At 42.4% G+C, this 22,065-nt stretch overlaps 2 protein-coding genes across 2 annotated transcripts; both read left to right on the top strand.

The window, feature by feature from the left end:
• Window positions 1-335: 335 nt before the first annotated feature.
• LOC143561579 (glyceraldehyde-3-phosphate dehydrogenase, cytosolic) lies at window positions 336-3,161 on the top strand. Its single transcript, XM_077049624.1, has 11 exons — window positions 336-379; window positions 449-549; window positions 1,391-1,506; window positions 1,607-1,706; window positions 1,808-1,954; window positions 2,044-2,104; window positions 2,187-2,284; window positions 2,373-2,515; window positions 2,600-2,683; window positions 2,768-2,857; window positions 2,947-3,161. The coding sequence occupies exons 2-11, from the start codon at window positions 547-549 to the stop codon at window positions 2,993-2,995; spliced, it is 891 nt and encodes a 296-aa protein (XP_076905739.1). The 5' UTR covers window positions 336-379; window positions 449-546; the 3' UTR covers window positions 2,996-3,161.
• Window positions 3,162-17,565: 14,404 nt separating this feature from the next.
• Window positions 17,566-19,850, top strand: LOC143561565 (lysine histidine transporter 2-like). Its single transcript, XM_077049613.1, has 7 exons — window positions 17,566-17,747; window positions 18,215-18,598; window positions 18,671-19,064; window positions 19,164-19,269; window positions 19,441-19,532; window positions 19,611-19,679; window positions 19,752-19,850. The coding sequence occupies exons 1-7, from the start codon at window positions 17,566-17,568 to the stop codon at window positions 19,848-19,850; spliced, it is 1,326 nt and encodes a 441-aa protein (XP_076905728.1).
• The last annotated feature ends 2,215 nt before the right edge of the window (window positions 19,851-22,065 follow it).

Here is a 22,065-nt window from a genome sequence, read left to right as displayed (position 1 = left end):
CTAGAGAATTTTAATTTTCTGCTTCTAGACCCGGCTCACGGGTTTATTATTTACCGGCGGCTACAAACTACATCTCGAACCTTTACATATTTACCGTTTTCATTTCTTTTTTTCCAAGACATCATTTTAAAAACCGCCATCACGTGACCCACAGTTTTCGCCAACTCACCCGGCCCCTATAAATACCATCTCCTAATCGTACATCTTTCACACACGCATTTTCACCTACTCCAATCTCACTCTCCTAAACACACTCTGCTCAATCGCACGCCATGGGTATAATTTCATTTTCCATTACATTATCTTATTTTATGTTTATGCTGATTCAATTTTCGTGTTGCAGCACAATCTGATAAGAAGATTAAGATCGGAATCAACGGTACGTGTTACGATTTGCTAGGGTTTCGGTTTGTGTATTTTGTTAGTTAATTGATTTGTTGTGGTGTAGGATTTGGAAGAATTGGACGGCTAGTTGCTAGAGTTGCTCTTCAGAGAGATGACGTTGAGCTTGTTGCTGTTAATGATCCGTTTATCACCACTGACTATATGGTAAATTGATTCTTCGTAGTTTACTTTTGCTTATGCTGCAAATGTGATTAGGTTTATTTACGATTCGATCTGTATCTGCGTGTCTGTATGCTAGGGTTTCTTAGAATTACAATGCGTTTTTGAAATTATATAAGTGAAATTGAAGTTATTATTTACTGGAATCTCATTTTTATTCTATTGTGATTATCATGACTATTTCCTCTGATTTAGGTATTTGGTTGACATTAGTCAAAATGATAGTTGAAATTAGTCAAAAGTGTCACTAGATCGAGGTTTGGTAGGTTCATGTCTGTATGTGTTTGTTTACACTGTTTTAAGCTCAGATGCAACTAGAAATTGATATTATTTGGGGTTTCATGATGTATCTAGTCATATGATGCAATAGTTTAAGTTATATGCAAGCATGTAGTGTAGATCTGTTATTGTGAGGAATGGATTAGGATTTGTGATTGTGCTTACTTGATTTGATGCAAATGTCTTGGCTACATTTTATCTCTGTATTTATATGTGCCTATTTCATTTAGTCATATGAACTGTGATGGACTTTGTAGGAATTCAGTCCTCTATCTGTGTGTACACTGGTTGACTCTTGTATAAGAAAGCTTATATCCTTATGGTATATCCGGTAGTAGTCTATTAGTTATATATACATGTGTGTGTGTGTGTTTATTTGCCTTTGTGAGTGTATTTAATCCTATGTATAGTATTTTGTCAAATAAATGTCTCATTTTCATGTAACTGTGTATATAGTTGCATACTAGGGCCCAAGAGGGGGCTTAGAGATATATTAAGTGTTAGTATTACATCTGCAAACGCTCACTGGATCTCATTTTATATGCAGACATACATGTTCAAGTATGACAGTGTTCATGGCCAATGGAAACACCATGAGCTTAAGGTGAAAGATGAAAAGACCCTTCTCTTTGGTGAGAAGCCAGTCACTGTTTTTGGCATCAGGTAACTTCTACAAAACTTTCTATGTTACCTTTTGAGAATCTTCATTCGTTTGTATGAAAGATCTTTTTTGGCCTAATGTTTATCTTTTTATTCTATTTAGGAACCCAGAAGAGATCCCATGGGGTGAGGCTGGTGCTGACTTTGTTGTTGAGTCTACTGGAGTCTTCACTGACAAGGACAAAGCTGCAGCCCACTTGAAGGTTTAACCTGATCTCTGAGTTTTGCATACTTTTAGCAGTTTTATTATGTTTTAACTGTTTTAATGATCATGGTTTTATTTGAATATCTTTTGTTTGATCAGGGTGGTGCTAAGAAAGTCATTATCTCTGCTCCTAGCAAGGATGCTCCCATGTTTGTTGTGGGCGTCAACGAGAAGGATTACAAACCCGACCTTGACATTGTCTCAAACGCTAGCTGCACTACCAACTGCCTTGCTCCATTGGCCAAGGTTAATTGAACTCGATCTCAACTAATAATTTGACTTGCTTTTGTTTGATGTTTTGGTATCTTGACATTGAAATGGCGACTCGTTTTTAGGTTATTAACGACAGGTTTGGCATTGTTGAGGGCCTTATGACAACAGTGCATTCCATCACTGGTAGGTAGCATTTCAGTTTATTCCTTACATCAATCAGATTATTGATTTAAAGCATACTAATACATCTTAATGAACATTTCAGCCACTCAAAAGACTGTTGATGGTCCATCAATGAAGGACTGGAGAGGTGGAAGAGCTGCTTCCTTCAACATCATTCCAAGCAGTACTGGAGCTGCTAAGGTACATAAAACCATGAAAAAATGGCAGTTACCGGCACATTATTTACATCTACTTTGATCTAATGTTTTTTATGTATATGTTCATGCAGGCTGTTGGTAAAGTTTTGCCAGCCCTTAACGGCAAATTAACTGGAATGGCCTTCCGTGTACCAACTGTGGATGTATCAGTTGTTGACTTAACTGTTAGGCTTGAAAAGAAGGCTACCTATGAACAAATCAAAGCCGCAATCAAGTAAGTATTGGAAACTGGAAGGAATATATTTGCCAACGCTAATTATATTGAACGCTATGTAACCCAAGTCTTGCGTAATTTCAGGGAGGAATCAGAGGGAAAGCTCAAGGGTATTTTGGGATACACAGAAGATGATCTTGTTTCCACAGACTTTTTTGGTGACAGCAGGTAAATTACGGGCCATGCAAAGAATCAATCTCACAAAATTCGTTTTGAATTGGATCTGATCCATTGTTGTTTTTTACTATACAGGTCAAGCATCTTTGATGCTAAAGCTGGAATTGCTTTGAATGAAAACTTTGTGAAGCTTGTGTCGTGGTATGACAACGAATGGGGATACAGGTACTTGCATGATCACATTGTCCCTGTTATTATCTTTCCGCATTTATAAAATGCATGCTCTCATGTATGCTAATTCTTTTTCGCTGCAGCTCGCGTGTTATTGATCTGATTTGCCACATTGCATCGGTGCAAGCCTAAATCTTCCGTGTCTGTTTCATTTGCTTTTTTCTTTATCTGTTAATGTTTTGAGAAGACTGTTGCTAAGTCTTGAGAGATTCAGTTGTTACAAGTAGTTGGTTAAGTGTATGGACGTAATAAATGTTTTGCATTTGATATTTTCATATCTGATGTTGACATGAGTATGCATATTTTTTGTTATTTTTTTCTGACATCTGGTTGAAGAAACAATCTGATTTAGGACGTCAAAATTGTTAAAAGGCGTGTGAATAAACCCTACTTATATTCAAGCTTAAAGCGAGCTGCTATTGAATACGTTGAGTATGGCTCGTTTATATCAAACAATACTAACTTGTAAAGGACATGCGAAGTTGTGTGTGTGTGTATACTACCACTTATCGGAGAGTACTAGGGGTCTCGTATAAATCTAATTTAACAGGGTCCGCAAATGAACTCTTCTGTTTTTTTTTGCTTTAGATAGTTGCCAATAGATGTTTATCTATCAGATTTAGAAAAGACTATAGAGTGTAGATGCGACCCGTCTTCCGTCCCCATCTCTATAACAACTTTTAAAATTAATGTATTTCTTTCTCATTTAATTAAATAATTTTGTGCATTTATAATTATTACAAGAATATCTAGTAAGGGCACCTTAATATGAAAAATAGAAGTCCAAGCAATATACCCAAAAATATAAAATAAAATCTCTTACTTCAAAGAATTAAGCATAGCATGAAATAACAAATGAATATTCAAGATGTTCGTGTTTAGCCACAATAATTAGGACGGTTAATGATTCTAAATAGACAAATTAGAGTGTAACGGGGCATAGTAAGTCTTTAACATTTAAGCATCAATAGAAACTTATCGGGTTGGTTTGAGCCTAACCCCATTTTCTAAATTTATTAATAATCAGCTAAACACGATCACCAAAGTATATTTATATGAATGCTCTTTAAATTTGTTAATAACCATTTCAGGAGTTTATGCATAAAAAGCCCGACACATGTTTAGCTATTTACGCACCAAGGTTAAAACTTGCATATTAATGTAGACTTTACTCTTGACGTGACACGCATTAATGGAACATGAGATTGCATCAAATGGATTAAAAATACCAGCAATACTTAAATGACTAGTACTTAATTATAACTTAAGTAGTTAAGTGCAATACAAACTAAACCTCGATCTTACAAAGCCGAAGTTTATGCACCAACGTAAATACTATTTGTTCATATATTTGAACGTAAACTTCAAATCCAAAATCCTAAGAGCTCTATTCCCAAAATGTTATGGGGTATTCATTCATGCCCCTTAATTTCACGTAGACGTCGCATCACCCACTTTACCCCTTTTTACTTCATCTCATCTAAAGAAAATGGCTTAGCCCTCAAATTAATTTAAAAACAATTCTTAAGTTATTGTGTGTGAGGGTAGATGATTTTAAAGACGGCTAACACTTTAACTTATCTTGCCTTTAACGCCCCTTAAGGCGCCATGAAGGGAGTGGCGTCCCACTCGTTAAGCTTCTGCCAAATTAGTTTTAGTGCCCTAGACGTTAAGGTATACCCAAGCCCTAAGTGAATATCCGCTATCAAATAAAGAAATGCTATATCCGAAACTAAAGTAGGAACATAGAAGTACTACAATTTATTTTAATTTCAATTTCAAATTAGTTAATTAGTTTTCTTAAAAGGATGAATCTTTTGTGAATGTAATCTTTTAAATCATTTTATTTGAGTATATACATTGGCACTATGATAGTATTATTTTCCAATCAAATAATATAAGCTAATAAAAATGAAACGTTTTCAAGCCCTGCAATGGTTGTTTTTAAAAAGGCAGTGCATAATGTATATAAGTGTTAGAAAATAAAATAAAATAAAATAAAATAACATACATTTAGAAAGTTAAAGAGTTAAAACATGGGCTGTTGAATAAATAATAATGTATAATCTCTCTTAAATATAGATTAAGAAAATCTTTCTAAATATAAAAAAAGTGAGTTGTGGTCATGGTTGATTCAAATAACAGTTAAAGAGAGAAATAGCAGCATTGCCGCCAAACTTCCATTTCCACAAAATTTCCTACAACTTCTATGTACAAATACACGTTGAAGAAGCGTGGATCGACTTACTTATATACGATCAACGTTCCTCGGGTATGAGTGTGCTGTATCACCGATGGTTTTCCAGAATATGAGTTCTTCCACCTACAAAATGAGCAGCACCGTGAACTTACCCCTCAGAAAGGGACAGAGGGGTCCTCTTTGGGGTAACCCTCCGGTGTGAGAATAAGATATTGTAGGAGAAGATGATAAGAATGTGAAAGTGAGTAAGGACTTAGAATATATTTTCTTGCTTACCTCCCACTGTGGAGGTGGTGTGGTATTTATAGTATTAGGGTTTCCAATGATTGGGCTCAGACCCAATTAAGGCCTTTTTGGCCTCCTCCTATTGCTTCGCGCCACGTGTCCTTAGGACACCTGGTGCTTTTTCATTGATTATTTTCTGACCAAGGTATTTCACCTGACCCATGTGCAATCACGTGGTAGCACATGGGCTTTGCTGAGTTGTCCACCCTTCATTGGCAGCTGTCAACATCAGGATATTCTTTATTCCTTAAAGGATACCTTCTGGAAGGTTGTCTGATGAGCACAATCATGGTTGTCCTTATCCTGATTTGGATAAGGACGTGGTTGATTGTGTGCATGTGTGATATGCGCCTATCCTGGGGATGCGCGAGGTCTTCTCTTTATTCTCACGCGCAGATGTTTCATGCGCGGATGTGATATGCGTGAGCCTGTGATATGCGCAAGCATATGTAATATGCGCGAGCATATGTGATATGCGCCACGCGCAGATGCGCCACGCGTGAGCATATGTGATGCGTGAGCACATGTGATGCGTGAGCATATATGATATGCGTGAGCATATGTGATATGCGTGAGCATATGTGATATGCGCCACGCGCATAGGTTTTGGCTTTGCATCTTCATGACATCCTGATTTCAAGCCTCTTGTCTATATCTTGTGGGTTGACCCGCCCCGCTCGATGTTAAGGCGGGTGCATACCTCTTCAAGCCCCCACAGTCTAATGTGTGTCTTGTCTCGCGCGAGCGAGGTAAGATAGATATTAGACTTAATGGTTTGCTTTTTTAATAGGGTTTATCTTTTCTTTTTCATTTCTCACAAGTGCGTTGCGCGAAATTCTATCCTTTTGGTTGAAATGAATCGTCCATGTACGTGGTTTGTTGGTGCTGACATGCGTCAGAGATGGAGACGTTATGTGTCAGACTTTTCGTGTGCTCGAGGTGCTACAGTGGCCTTTCATGTCTCCTCATACAGTGTCAGGAACACGTGTCGCGCTCATGTTGGCCTGCACCTGCGAGTGGGGGCGCGTGAGCGTAACTCTGATCATTACGTGTTTCTTTCTCTCTCCTGGGCCTATAAAAGCAAGCCTTTTGAGTGGTTTTTTCTTCATCTTCATTGTTATTTTCAGAGCTCTTTCTTCTTCAATTTTCATTCCGATTAAGAGCCTTTATCCTTTGCTTCCAGATTTCCGTGCTTAAAGTAACCATACTGTTTGATTCACAATTGTATGTCTGATAACCCAGACACCACAATTTCCCCCAGCAAACGTCGTGTAAAGTCGTTGGTTATGTCCACTTTGAAGAAGACCGGCAAGGGTAAACGGGCTGCCGAGGCCTCGTCGGAGGAGGTGGGAAGAACAAAACGGTGAAGAGATGGGATGAGATTCCCTGCAAATTGAAACAGTCTGACTTCGATAATCTCGTCGCCTCTCAGGGTTTTCTCCCTGAGTACAGCTGTCTGCTCCCGGCGACCGGGCAAACGGCGGCAGATCCGCCCACCGGCTATATCTCTTTATACTCTCACTTTTTCACTCACTGTAACCTTCGTCTTCCGATGACAAGGTTTATGGGTGCGCTCCGTCAGTTTTATGGGATTCACATATCCCAAGTCCATCCTTGTGGACTAGTGCGCATGACTCATTTTGAGTTCATGTGCAAAGCTCAGCGCGAGGAGCCCACCCCTTGGCGCTTTCAATATTTTTACAAGCCAAAAATCCAAGATTCTTGGTTCTCATTCATACCGCGCAGTCAAAAGGTTAAGTGCTGCACTGTTTCCTTCAAAAGCCTTCATGACTGGGCTGAAAAATTTTTTTATATTAAGGCTGGTGTGATTCCCATCCGCATGACCATGCGCTCGATCACTTCTGCGCCCGCGGATGAGAATGTTCTTAAGAACCCAACGGGCGCATGGGTTAACAAGTTATCTGCTGAACCATCCCTCGCCAAGAATATTTGCGAGGAGGCGCTGGTGGGGGTTGGTATGAGCAAGAGGTGGACCGACAGCGCGACTGAGCCTGTCGTCCATGTTGATGGCTTAGGTGAGTTATTAGCTCATTGCATTATTTCTGCGCGAATATAATTCGTTTTGCTGATATCATTTGTCTTGTTTTATGCAGTAAGCAAGGAATACGTCCACACCGCATATGACGAGCATATGGAGGGCGGCTCTGTCGCGCTGAGCGCTGGGGAAGTTGCTTTCCCCGATCGCTTCGATGATATGTTCATCCCTGTCGATTTAGAATTTTGCTTTGACAGCGATGCGCCTGGTAAGCCTTTGTACTTATGCTTATGCCTTTAGAATACCAAATTTGGTTAACATTTCTGTTGCACGTATTGTAGATGCGCTCGAGAACTATGAGTTGGAGCTTGCGGAAGAGGAGGTGGAGGAGGAAGCAGCTGAGGCGCCACAACTCAAGCGCAAAGCTAAAGGCAAAACTGGCGCAGGGGCCAGTAAAAAACAGAAGAAAAATGATGCCCCTGTTGCCCAGAATCTTCCTCCTACCCAAGCGAAGGGACTTGAGAAAACCAAGGGATTTACCTCCAAGTTTTCCTCGTCTTCTTTGCCTCGAGGTGTGGGCAATCCTCCCGTCCACACGAGGTATGGTGCTGCCACCTCATCTCTTCGCGCGGCGGACAAGGGAAGCGGCGCTGCGCCTGCTGTTTCATCTTCTCTAACAGGTATACTTTGTTTATATTTTGTGGTTTTATGAGTGTGATTCCGATAGAGTTATTAATGAAGCTTTGTTCACTCAAATGTTTGTAGAGCCGGCGACTTTGGTGGCTCAACCTCAGGCGCAGCAAGGTACCGAGGCTGCGCCGAAGGTTGCTTTGAAGTCCCCTGTTTTACCCTCGAAAAGGGGGAAAATGGACTTCATGGCGATGCTCAATTCGCGGACGGCGGTGCGCCAAGGTATTTATTGCGCTTTGATTTTCTGATTTTTTCCTTTAGATCAAGTCATGAATCATTTCTCCTTGGTTTTTTCATAGGAATTATAGCTGGCACACAAGCTGCTGGTGGCACTGCTGGTGCCGGCGCCGGCGCCGTTAGTTCTGCTCCTGCTCCAACAAGCACTGAATCTCCTCTCATTGGGATTACTAAGGAGCAGGAGACTATTTTACGCGCTGATCTAACGGCGTCAAGACCTCCCTCACCTCCTCCTGCGCACAGCCCTCGTGAGACTGTTTTTGATTTTTCCAAGTCGCAGGAGAAGAGACCTGTTACAGAGGATGATGAGGAGGTCAATTCTGAAGGCCCTGATGGTGGCCGCGCAAGCCCTGTAGCGCCACGAGATTTCGTGGCGCAGCCTTCTTCTCGTGGGGCTGGCGCTGACTTTTCTGCCGGCTCTCCGCAGGTATAAGTTTGTTTTGCTCCGCTGTGCGGACTTCCAGATTAGTGTTTAGATGACTAAAACGTTGCTTTTGCGTTGCTTTGTGTTTGCAGGAAGCCGATCACATATACCGCCCGAGCTGGAATATCACTGAAGATAGCTCATTTCAATCCATGGGCGTATGTGAAGACTTCTGGGCTCACTCTGTTCCTCCGGCTGAGAGGAGGTTTCAAGAGGACCGCGCTCGCGTGGACTTGCTTAATGACCACCTTTTTGCTGGGTCTGCGTTCTTTGCTGCCTCCCAAGAGCTTCGCAATGATTATATAAAAGTGCGTGATGCCCTTGTGGAGGCCAAGCGAGAGGCTAAGGTTTCAGCTTGGAATCTTTCTGATGCCCGAGAGAGGGCTGAGAAACTCCAAGCGAAACTTAGCGAGAACCGGGAAAGTGCCAACGCTGCTTTTGTGAAGCGCGGGCATGAGCTGCAAGCTGCGCGGGAGAAGCTGCAGGTGGCCGAAGCGGATGCCGCCAAGTACGCGCGCCGGGCGCGTGACCTGGAGTTGGAGGCAGAGGCGCGTGACCAAACTCTTGCGCAGGCTAACACTGACAAATCTTTATTAGAGAATGAGGTTGCGCGCCTGAAGAAAGAGCTCGATGCTGCGCGAGCGGAAAAGAATGAAGCCTTGGCGGCAGCAGCGTCTGACAAAGAAGAGCTAAAACAAGCCAAGGAAACTGTTGAGTTGTTAAACTCTCAGATTCCTGCTCTTGAGACGTCTGTTTCTTCCCTCGCGCAGGATCGTCAATGGCTAGTTTCACAGGGTGTGACTCGTTGCGCTTATGCGATGAAATACTCAGACGAGTTTCAGACCCTTGTGATGGATTGCAACGCAGCATCGCGCTTGGTGGGTCGAGCTGAAGGGTTTAAGGATGGCTATGAATATGGCATGCTGAAGAAGAATCCATCCGACTACCCTTATCAGCTCGACGTTGTCTGCGCTGACATGACCGAGGTGGGGGAGAAGTACTTGAACACTCCAATTCCCATCCTTGAGTAGGTATTTTAACCTTAATGAGTTTACTTTGACTTATTTTCCTAATCTTTTGTACTCATACTTTTCCTGGTGACTTGCAGATAGCCGCGCTTGCTGACCAGCCCAATCTTGGCGCGCTAAAGAAATTACTTGATGAATGTGAAGGGACTGGTGGCAGCGATGATGGCGCGGGCAATGCTGCCTCTGCTAGCGGCTCTGGCGTGGCCAAATGACCTACTCCTGACACTATCGTGATAGAAGACGACTCCATTCAAGACGAACAGCTTGATTATGGTAAGTTTGGAGATGACGAGGAGCGGGCTGCGCCAGATGCTGAGGGAGGAGGTAATGATGAGGACGATGAAGAGGCTGATATTGATATAGAGACTTGAAAAGCCCTTCATGTTTTTTTTTTGTAGTTTTTATCTCATCATTTGTAAATTTGTAAACTTCTATGTTTTGGAATTAAATTTTGTTTTTTCCTTATTCGCATCTTGCGCATTCCCAATTCATCTCTTTATATTGCATGTGTTTGCTTGTTGAATATAAGATATGCTTGCACATTGAAACTTGAACAAGGTTGTAAGGAAATTATTTTACTTAATCCTTGTCATATTTCAAGTTATTTTGCAATATTATGAATATGCTGACACGTGCCTTGGCATTTCATTATTCCTCTTTTGCGCGACGTTATCGCGCATTTATTATAGGGAATTATGAATGAGTTTTTTAGCCTTTACGTGTCAGTATGTGTTACTCTGATATCCATTATAATCCCATGCGCGACCTCGACCTGAGACCTTAACAACTATGTTTTGGCATGTGCTTTGCCTTAGCTGTGATTAGGTATTTTTATGGTCTAGCTGCGCAGCATGTAGGATGGATGTTCTGAGTAATTTGAGCTAAGGCTCATATTATTGGGCTAAGGCCCTGAGCAAAGGCTCATATTATTGGGCTAAGGCCCTGACGTTTTAGAGTTAAAACTCGTTAACGCGTTTGAGCTTGAAGCTCGCGCATGTATGTTTTACTTCGTTTTATTTTTAGTTTGATGTCAATACAATGTTGTCATATTGCTCAAAATTAATAAAGGGAAGTGTGAAACATGTATGCAAAAGGTAATAGAACACACATTAAGAGAAAATAGCGCGTATCATTATTCATAATGGCTTAAAAAGCCTTGATTACAAACTTGACAATTTTTACATGAAACATTTTCTAAGTTGTGCTGCGTTCCATGTGCGCGGGATCTTCTTTCCATTCAAATCTTTTAAAGCGTATGCGCCTTTTCCCAATTCTTCCAAGACTTGATAAGGTCCCTCCCAGTTGGGGTACATCTTTCCCGGGGGTATCGCGCGACTAGCTTCATTGTTCCGAAGGACAAAATCATTCTTCTTGAAGTGGCATTCTTTCACGCGCTGATTGTAATATTTTTCTAGTTTTTTCTTGTATTTGGCTTCACTGATGATAGCCGCCTCTCTGCGCCCTTCAAGTAAGTTGAGATCCAACCTCCTTTCGCGCTCGTTATCCGTCTTACTCATCATGAGCACTCTATAGGATGGGCATCCAATCTCTGCTGGAATCATAGCCTCCGTTCCATAGGTTAGGCTGAACGGGGATTCGCCATTGCTGGTTTTGCTTAATGTCCTGTGCGCCCACAGGACATTAGGTAGCTCCTCGACCCATGAATGGGATTCTCCCTCCAAACTTTTCTTCAGCCCATTCAGCAAGCTTTGGTTCGCGCGTTCCACTTGGCCATTCCCTTGAGGGTGGTATACTGAAGTGAAGACCTGGTTGATGCGCAATTCTTTGAGCCAACTGGATATCTTCTTGTCAGTGAATTGTTTGCCATTGTCGCTCACAATTTCCATGGGCAGGCCAAAACGGCATATGATGTGGCTCCAAATAAATTGCTTCATTGCCTCGGCTGTGATTTTTGCCAGTGGCTTGGCTTTAACCCATTTTGTGAAATAATCTACTGCCACTACCAAAAATTTTAACCGCCCTTGCGCTTGTGGTAAGGGACCCACAATATCAATTGCCCATTTGTGGAAAGGCCATGCGGAGGTCACCGGAATCAAGTTGTTCTTTGGCCGCATGGTGTTTGGCGCATAGCTCTGACACGCTTTGCATTTTTGGATCTCTTTTAACGCGTCCAAGTACATGCCTGTCCAATAGTAACCTGCGTTCATTGCCTTGGCAACCACCATGCGCGGGCCAGCATGTATTCCACAGATTCCCTCGTGTATCTCTCTGATCACATAGCTTGCTTCCTCGGCATCTAAGCATTTCATGAGCGGTCCAAGATAAGAGCGTCGATATAACGTACCATCAAGCAGTTCGTAGTTCTGCGACTTGTGTCCTATCTTCCTCGCCTGTGCGCGATCGTCTGGTACTTTTCCCTCCTTCAAGAATTCCATTATTGGAGTTATCCATGATGAAGGTGTTGTATGAATTACAAGGACAGACTTCGCTTCCACCGACGGGTTGCTCATTACTTCCACTCTGACATCTTTGCCGAAATGATCGAAGCTGGTTGATGCCATCTTGCTCAGCGCGTCGGCAGACTTGTTTTCACTGCGCGGAATATGTATGATTCTGAAGAAGTCAAATTGCTCGGTGAGTTTCTTCGCCTGTTCTAAATACAGAGGCATAGTGTTCTCCTTGGCATCATAAAGGCCATTGACCTGTGCTGCTACCAAGTATGAATCGACATGAGCCTCTAGCTTTTTAACTCCGAACTTGTGCGCGATGCGCAGACCAGCCAGCAGGGCTTCATACTCAGCTTCATTGTTGGTGCTCTTGAAATCCAACCTGATTGCGTAAGTATACTCATGATTTTCTGGATCCACCAGTTTGAGGCCTGCGCCGGACCCTTCGTTGTTTGAAGCTCCATCAGTGAATAATCTCCAAACATTTTCTTCATTATTGGCTTGCGGAGGGTCTACTTCGCGCTGAGCTTCTTCGACTTTTCATTCAGGGATTTCTGCAATGAAATCAGCTAAGACTTGTCCCTTGATTGCTGGACGAGGTTTGTAGGTGATCGTGTGCTCCCCTAATTCCAACGCCCATTTTGTCAGCCTTCCTGAGAGCGCGGGACGTCGCAAGACTTGCTGGATGTTGTAATCAGTCAGGACTTCAATGGGATGACCATTGAAATATCTATGAAGCTTGCGCGACGCATGTGTTAGTGATAAAACTAACTTTTCTATGATGGTGTAGCGCGTCTCAGGATCTGTCAGTACCCGACTTACATAATAGATTGGTGTTTGGATTCCCTTGCGATCCACCAACAACACTGCGCCAATGGCGCGCTCTCCTGCTGACAGGTACAACGTTAGAGTTTCGCCAGGAAGTGGAGCTGTGAGCGCAGGCAGATTTATCAGACATTCTTTTATCTCACTGAAAGCTTGCTCGGCCTCAGGCGTCCACTTGAATTGGCTTTTCTTTAAGCAATTTCTCAATGTGTTAACGAATGGGGTAGATTTGCTTGCATGGTTCGCTAGGAACCTGTTAATTGATACCAATCTACCATTCAACTTTTGAACTTCCTTCATGGTGGATGGCGAGGGCATGTCGAGGATAGCCTCCACCTTCTCTGGGTTCACCTTGAAACCATCATTGGTGACCATTACACCGAGAAATTTCCCCTCTTCTACGCCGAATGTGCATTTGCTCGGGTTGAGCTTCATGTTTACTTCCTTTAGGCGCCGAAGGGTTTCTTCGATGTCTTTGAGCATTTTTTTTCCTCCCTACTTTTAATCACCAAATCATCCACATAGACTTCTAAGTTTCTTCCAATTTGCTCGTTGAAAACTGCATCCATGAGTCTTTGGTAAGTGGCTCCTGCATTCTTCAAACCAAAGGGCATTTTTGTGTAACAGAAAACACCCTTGTCAGTTCTGAAAGCAGTCTTGTCCTCATCTTGTGGTGCCATTTGAATTTGGTGATAGCCCTTATAGGCATCCAGGAAACATTTGAGCTTAAATGGCGCCACAGAGTCCACCTTCGCGTCAATGTTTGGGAGGGGGTAACAATCTTTTGGACACGCTTTGTTGAGGTCCTTGAAATCAATGCACATTCTCCATGACCCATTGCTCTTCTTTACCATCACAGGATTGGCTACCCATGTTTGGTATCGTATTGGGCGGATGATATTTGCGCGCAGTAGATCTTCTACTTGCTCATTCATGGCCTTTGCCTTCTCATCTCCCATGACTCTTTTCTTTTGAGCAATTGGCTCTACAGACTTGAATGTGTTGAGAGAATGCTGCGCCAGGTCTCGCGGAACCCCAGTCATATCAGAATGTTGCCACGCGAAGACCGATATATACGTTGTGAGCAATCTTTTCATTCTCACCCTTGTGTCATCTGATATCGTAGCTCCAATTGTGATTGTTTGTTCTGGGAATTTTGGGTTGAGAATCCATTCCTCTGGCGCGTTGTTTGCCATTGGAAGCTTCATTCTCCCTTCTCGAGGTATACTTGTTACTGCGCACAAATGATCTCGGTATACAAATGTTACTCCTGTTGGTGTTGGGAACCCCAATGCGCCGTGCGCTGGTGACGGTATGGCGTTGAATTGGGCAATCGTTCCTCTACCCAAGATCATATTATGGCATGAAGTGGTGGGCAAGACCAAGAAGTTGACAATTTCAGCTCGCTTGTGTTTCTCATCCCCCATAGTTAGTTCGAATTGTACCTGACCTAGGGGGTGAATAATTTCGTTTGAGACACCCGGGATTGGTGCATTCACAATTTCGAGCCTTGCTTGGTCTGCTGGATCCAACTTCCTGAAACATTGCTCATACATGATGTCTGATTCACTGCCGGTGTCCATCAGGACTTTTGACACCTCATAATGAGCGATGTGTGCAGTGATGACTAGAGGACTGCTGATAGACGGGCCTCCTCTGATTCTTGGGAAGATTACTTGTTGCTCACGCCAATCCCCTTGGACTTGCGCGCTTCTCTTCCTCGATCTTTGCCCTTGCCTTCCTCCTTCAGCTACACAGATTCTTTTGAACTTTTTACTGGCTGGGGCTCCGTCTGGTTGTTCATTCTATGGTCTTGGATTTTTTACCAGGTGAGCCAACTTGCCTGATTTTACATCTTTTTCGATCGCATCCTTCAAATGGTGGCATGCATCGGTGTTGTGCCCTGTGGATTTGTGAAACTCACAATACTTGCCACTGTTTGATGGTCCCTTATGGAGTAATGGCCTGGGGCTTTTAAACTGGACATTCTCTGTGTTTAACACTTGCGAAGGTGTTTTGGTGAGGGGGGTCCATATTCTTGGTAGAGGTCTGTTAGGCTCTCTGGCGCCTTCCTTCCTGTCCCCCTCTCCGCGATTAAGCATGTCTTTTTGGGGCTGGGGTGAACTTTGTTGCGCTTGCTTTTCTGCGGGAGAATAATTGGTTTGTTGCAACCTGGACCATAGGGAGTTTTGTTTGCCCCTCCTTTCATTGTTGCGTGGTGTTTCTGTTTGATGCCCTCTATCTCTTGCTCTGTCTTGGGCAATTTGTTTTTCATTTCGCGCGAAGACTCGCGATGCTTCCATAAGCTTAGCCCAAGTGGTTGGCATGCCATCTCTGCTCACGAGAGCTCTGCGGAGTTGATCACTGCGCGCACCTTGTATAAAGGCCACGCGCAAGAGTTGTTCAGTGATACCTCCAATTGCAAGAGATTCCTGATTGAAACGAGTTATGTAGTCTTCAATGGTTTCATCATTCCTGCGCACGCAGTGCATGATGTCATCGGGGTCGCGCGTGTGTCTGCGCTGCTGTACAAAGTGAGCCTGGAACTTTTCCAATAGCTCTTCGAACCCATCGATTTGTCCTGTCGGCAAACTTTCGAACCAGACACGCGCTGCGCCCGTGAGGCAGCGAGCAAACATGTGACACCATGTTGGCATCGTCCAGCTTTCTAGGTTTCTAGTGTTGTAAAAACCTTGTAAGAAATCGTCTGGATCTGTTGTGCCATCGTACTTGCCTAAACCACTTGGCATCTTGGTTTTGTGTTGAATGGGAGCCTTCGCGATGCGCTCAGTGAATTTTGAATGTTTTACCAAGATGGCTGGCCTATATGGTGTGGTTACGTCCACTTGCTCTTTCGCTTGTGGGTTGTATGGTGTGTATAGATCCATATCGGCTTTGGCTCCAGGCGCTATGTTCATGTGCGCGCGGAGCTGTGACCCTGCATGAGTATCTCGCGTCTTCCTCATGCTGTGCACCTCTTCCTCATCACTAATATCAGCGTGTTCGGTGTGAACAGAGTGACCATCTTCCGGCGCGCGCGCCTTTTTTGTTGTTCCTTGAATGGTTTGTTTATCAAATGCGAGCCTTTGTGTCAAGTCGGCTAACTTTTTGTGTTTTACCAGTTCATTGTATTTGTCCATTAAACGCCGTTGTTCGTTTATGAGCCATTCTTTAGGGTCATTGGTTTCAACTTCCGGACCCATTGGTCCTTTTTGTTTTGCACTAGTCAGATTTTGGAACGTGAGATCGTCTGGAGGAGTTTCAGTCTGGCTATGAGGTGTTGTGATGAAGGGATGGTTACTGGTGGTGCGCGCAGTATCACGCGGCGCCCTCAGAAACTGATGTCCCTCATTAACATCCTCAAGCTCATTATCCTCCAGAACTTGATCGCTGTTTCGAACACCGGAAACCATGGTGAAGATTTTCAGAGAGAAAATTGGTGAAATAGTGGTTTTGTTGCCGTGGTCCCACGGATGGCGCCAATGAAGAAGCGTGGATCGACTTACTTATATACGATCAACGTTCCTCGGGTATGAGTGTGATGTATCACCGATGGTTTTCCAGAATATGAGTTCTTCCACCTACAAAATGAGCAGCACCGTGAACTTACCCCTCAGAAAGGGACAGAGGGGTCCTCTTTGGGGTAACCCTCCGGCGTGAGAATAAGATATTGTAGGAGAAGATGATAAGAATGTGAAAGTGAGTAAAGACTTAGAATATATTTTCTTGCTTACCTCCCACTGTTGAGGTGGTGTGGTATTTATAGTATTAGGGTTTCCAATGATTGGGCTCAGACCCAATTAAGGCCTTTTTGGCCTCCTCCTATTGCTTCGCGCCACGTGTCCTTAGGACACCTGGTGCTTTTTCATTGATTATTCTCTGACCAAGGTATTTCACCTGACCCATGTGCAATCACGTGGTAGCACATGGGCTTTGCTGAGTTGTCCACCCTTCATTGGCAGCTGTCAACATCAGCATATTCTTTATTCCTTAAAGGATACCTTCTGGAAGGTTGTCTGATGAGCACAATCATGGTTGTCCTTATCCTGATTTGGATAAGGACGTGGTTGATTGTGTGCATGTGTGATATGCGCCTATCCTGGGGATGCGCGAGGTCTTCTCTTTATTCTCACGCGCAGATGTTTCATGCGCAGATGTGATATGCGTGAGCATGTGATATGCGCAAGCATATGTAATATGCGCGAGCATATGTGATATGCGCCACGCGCAGATGCGCCACGCGCAGATGTGATATGCGTGAGCATATGTGATGCGTGAGCATATGTGATGCGTGAGCATATGTGATGCGTGAGCATATATGATATGCGTGAGCATATGTGATGCGTGAGCATATGTGATATGCGCCACGCGCATAGGTTTTGGCTTTGCGTCTTCATGACATCCTGATTTCAAGCCTCTTGTCTATATCTTGTGGGTTGACCCGCCCCGCTCGATGTTAAGGCGGGTGCATACCTCTTCACACGTGTCATCTCCCAAATTTAAGGAGACTTCCCAAACCATGTCTCTATGCTTTCTATTTAATCCCACACCAAAGCCATTCAACAAGTAATAATTAAGTAGACATAATTACAACAACTCTGTTGGTCCCATGGAGTCCGGAGGTGTTTCAAAGTTCGATACACGAACCGCTGAGGAAATAGCCATCGATGAATGGCTTCCCGTCACGGGGTCCAGAAAAGCCAAGTGGTATTACGCCGCCTTTCACAATGTCACCACCATGGTTGGAGCCGGTGTCCTTAGTCTCCCCTTTGCCCTATCCGAACTTGGATGGTTCGTGACCCCACCTCTTTTCTTTCTTAAATCCGTTTAATTTAATAAACGAATGAACATGGTCAAACTTTTCTTGTTCATTTAGTTAAACAAATGAATATAAACGCATATTTTTTTTTCTTAATATATTTATTTAATATTTTTTGGCATATTACAGTTTAGTCTAGTTTTTTGAAATAAAAGTATCACCTACTACAATTTAGTCTTTTTAGGCCCAATTGATTGATGCACACATTTACTTTTAATTGGTGTTCCCTTAGTTAATTATGCCTCTACATCTATATTCAGTTATGCTCATTTATACTATTAATTAATAAACGAACATGAACACACTTGTTTTCTTAACAAATGGACACAAACAAGAAAACCTTGATCGTTTAATTGTTCCTGTCCGCTCGCTGTTGAGTTAAAGTTAAACGAACGAACACGATACCACTACTTTATGAGTGAGATTTGATATGATGCAGGGGCTTTGGAGTAACAATGCTAACTATGTCTTGGATGATTACATTGTACACATTATGGCAAATGGTGCAGATGCATGAAATGGTTCCTGGAAAGCGGTTTGACCGGTACCACGAGCTAGGCCAACACGCGTTTGGTGAAAAGCTTGGGCTTTTTCTGGTTGTGCCTCAACAGCTTGTAGTGGAAGTTGGTACTTGCATTGTTTACATGGTTACCGGAGGCAAATCTTTGGAAAAGGTCCAGCAGTTGCTTTGTCCCAACTGTAAACCTATGAGGACAACTTACTACATTTTGATGTTCTCGTCTGTTCAGTTTGCGCTTGCGCATTTACCAAACTTCAACTCCATCACTATTGTCTCTGTGGCTGCTGCTATCATGTCATTGAGGTATATAACCATAAATAAATAATCCCATTTTGTTATATGCCACTTATTGGTAACTGTTTCACGGGATTGCAGTTATTCATTTATTTCTTGGATAGCTTCTTGGAATAGGGGAGCTGATGCGGATGTGGAGTATAGTTTGAGGTCGAAAACTCATGTCGGACAAATGTTTGACATGTTCAGTGCTTTGGGCAATGTGGCTTTTGCATATGCTGGTCACAATGTGGTCTTGGAAATCCAAGCAACCATCCCTTCGACTCCCGAAAAGCCATCCAAGGGACCGATGTGGCAAGGCTGTTTTTGTGCCTATATTATTGTTGCCATTTGCTATTTCCCCGTTGCGATTATTGGATACTATATCTTTGGCAACAAAGTTGATGACAACATCCTCATCACTCTGGATCATCCACCATGGCTTATTGCTATGGCTAACATGTTTGTCATCATTCATATCATTGGTGGCTATCAGGTATCACTAAACATTATTATGCATAATGCAATTATTGTGTTTTTGTTATTTCATTTCACATGTTTTTCTTTCTTTGACTGACCCGGAAAAGCAAATCAGATTTTTTCGATGCCAGTGTATGACATGATCGAAACCTACTTGGTGAAATCAAGGAAATTCAGGCCAAGTGCTCCCCTTCGATTCACTGTTCGTACATCATTTGTTGGTAAGACTTTGATCTCACTAATAATATTGTATTTGGAATTTACTGCTTGATGAGGTTATCTAGATAGAAGATAGTATTTTAACTCTTTTGGCACATTCGACTCATTCCATTTCATATATTACCAATTTGATCTGCTAATGAGCAGTAATCTTGTTTATGGGATCTTTGCAGTTTTCACCGCTTTTGTTGCAATCACAATTCCTTTCTTCGGTGGTCTTCTTGGCTTCTTTGGAGGTTTTGCACTGGCGCCGACAAGCTATTATGTAAGTCTAAATATGTTGGAACGAACGCTAAGAAATCATTTAAAATAATTTGATAAGACTTAATTTCATTACTTGCAGCTTCCTTGTGTTATTTGGTTAATACTCAAAAGGCCAAGAAAGTGGAGCTTAAGTTGGTGCACAAATTGGGTAAGTCATAAGTTGTAAAGTTGATAAGCCTTTTGTTCTATGAGTTGCTAATTTGTATTTGTAATGTTTCAGTTTTGCATAGTATTTGGTGTTCTATTGATGGTTTTAGCACCCATTGGAGCCCTGAGGTCACTCATTAAGTCAGCTGGCAACTACAAAATTTTCTCTTAAAAATTCTACTTTGAAACTTCATATATAGACGACGATGACGAAGAAGAAGATGAAGTTGTTCACAAAAATCCAAGAAGTATGTATGTTGTTTTTGTGCAATAAAATGTGACCCTGTGCATCAACAAGCTGGCTTCTCTTTGCACCAAAAGACTGATTAGCCTTCGTTAATAAATAAAGCAATAAAAGTCACGTGTGAAAGGCCCGCAAGATGGTTTTGGAGTTTGACACGGGCACTATATGATTTGTAGTTGTTGAACCAATATACAGTAAATGACTTGTATTGTATGTGCTTTTTAAGATAACCTTTTAGTGTGCAGCATTTTTATATTTTATTCTCGCTTTTGTTGTTTGTGTGCGTTTTCTCATGATTTTTATTACGAAAGACACAATCGGCTAAATGATGGCTCTTGCTTACACTGATGCGGCTTTCAATAACAAAATTTGAAGATACAGTATCAAGAACACAAGTGTATGTAAACATGATCATATATCATGTTGGCGCCGTGTCCTAACACGTCATGTTTAGTGAAACTATGAAACCAAATGCATATGATCTTTTGTATTAACAGTGTTTGTCAAACCTTTCAAACAATTTCCCACCACACCTTCAAAACATTTCAACAAGTGACTACTATACTCGCGATTCAAAGTAGGTTTGTCCCACATCCGTTGGTTAAAAGAGTTAGATAGAGAGAATGTGTGTATATAAGCAGCCCAACTGCAAAGTTGAAGGGCATGCAGCTATGCAATGAGCACAAAGCAAAGTATTCTTTTGCCTTTTACTAAAGAACTAGTAATTTACCCGTGCGTTAGTGCGGTAAAATCGGTCAGTAAAACCAGGTGTTGCAATGACAAATCAACGCGAATTCAATCATTAGTAGCTACGTCAAAATGGAAACAAAAAAATAAAAATAAAAATTGAGGTTTGCAAATGGGGTGGCGTCGGTTGGTCCTGGAAGACGGCAGCGAGTCACCGCGAATTTAGTCAATATTAGCTACGTTCGTTATGGTACTGGAACTTAATTAAAATGAAAACAAAAAATAAAAATAAAAATTGAGGTGAGCTAATGGGGTGACTTTGGTCGGTCCCAGATGCTAAGGCAGTGGTTTTATGATACTCATATCATATGATAAGTTTCTTTTGTTAACATATTTAAAACAATGTTTATTCGGTCAGTAAACTCGGGCGTTGGTAAAACCGATCATTGCAACAGCGAGTCGACTCGTATTCGGGTGTTCCGGTGGTGAGTCGGTAAAACTGGGGTGCTGGTAAAATCCGGGCTTTCCGGCGGAGGGTCAACGTGAATTTTGTCGATTTGTTTACATTTGTTACGGTACCGGAACTAAAATTAAGTTTGGTAAAACCCGAGCGTTGTCGGTACTGGACGTGCGTGGTGAGTTGATAAAACCCGAGTATTGTCAGTCCCGGGCGTTATGGCGATGAGTCGACACAAATTTGGTAATACAAAAAACAAAACGTTCGTTACGAATCTAGAAAAAAAAGGTGAGTCGGTAAAACCCGAGTATTGTCCCTGGGCATTGTGGCGGTGAGTCGACACAAATTTGGTAATACAAAAAACAAAACGTTCGTTATGAATCTAGAAAAATAAAACAAAAAGAAATAACATTTAACCAATAAAACAAAAAAAGTTAAAAAAAAGGACCGTTGTGGTGGTGTCACTTGGCCCAATCAGAACCTTGCGACACCAACATTCAACTTTACTTATATACCGTGTGCTTGTTGTGCTAAATTAGCATACGTCTATTTTTGGAGAGCTCCTTTCTCTTTGTAAGGACTCCAACAAAACACAGTTTAAATTTAGTTTATTTTCAGTTACATTTAGAAATGCTTTTCAAATATGCTCACCTACTGAGAATAGAGGTGTACAAAACCGGTTTTAAACCTAAACCGAACCGGTTTATAAACCAAACTGGTTTGGTCAACGGCTGGTCAAAACCGGTTTGACTCAAACCGGTTCGGCTTATAAACCGGTTTAGACATAAAATAGACTGACCTGGTCACGTTGGTTCGGTTCGGTTTATAAACCGGTTTTAAACGGTTTTAGCCGGTTTTAAACCGGTTTTTCCCAAACCGGTTCGGTTTTAAAACCGGTTTGCTAGATTTTAAGGGGAACCGGTCTTGAAACTAACGGTTTGAAAACCGATTTGGGTGAAACCGGTCCCAAACCGGTTTTTTTGTACCCCTCTAACTGAG

This window comes from Bidens hawaiensis, unplaced genomic scaffold (assembly GCF_021521415.1).
Source record: "Bidens hawaiensis isolate Kalapana, Puna unplaced genomic scaffold, B.hawaiensis_p1.1 tig00020713_1, whole genome shotgun sequence".
Taxonomy (NCBI): domain Eukaryota; kingdom Viridiplantae; phylum Streptophyta; class Magnoliopsida; order Asterales; family Asteraceae; genus Bidens; species Bidens hawaiensis.
Note: the sequence above shows the minus strand (reverse complement) of the source record. Positions and strands in the feature narration are given on the sequence as shown.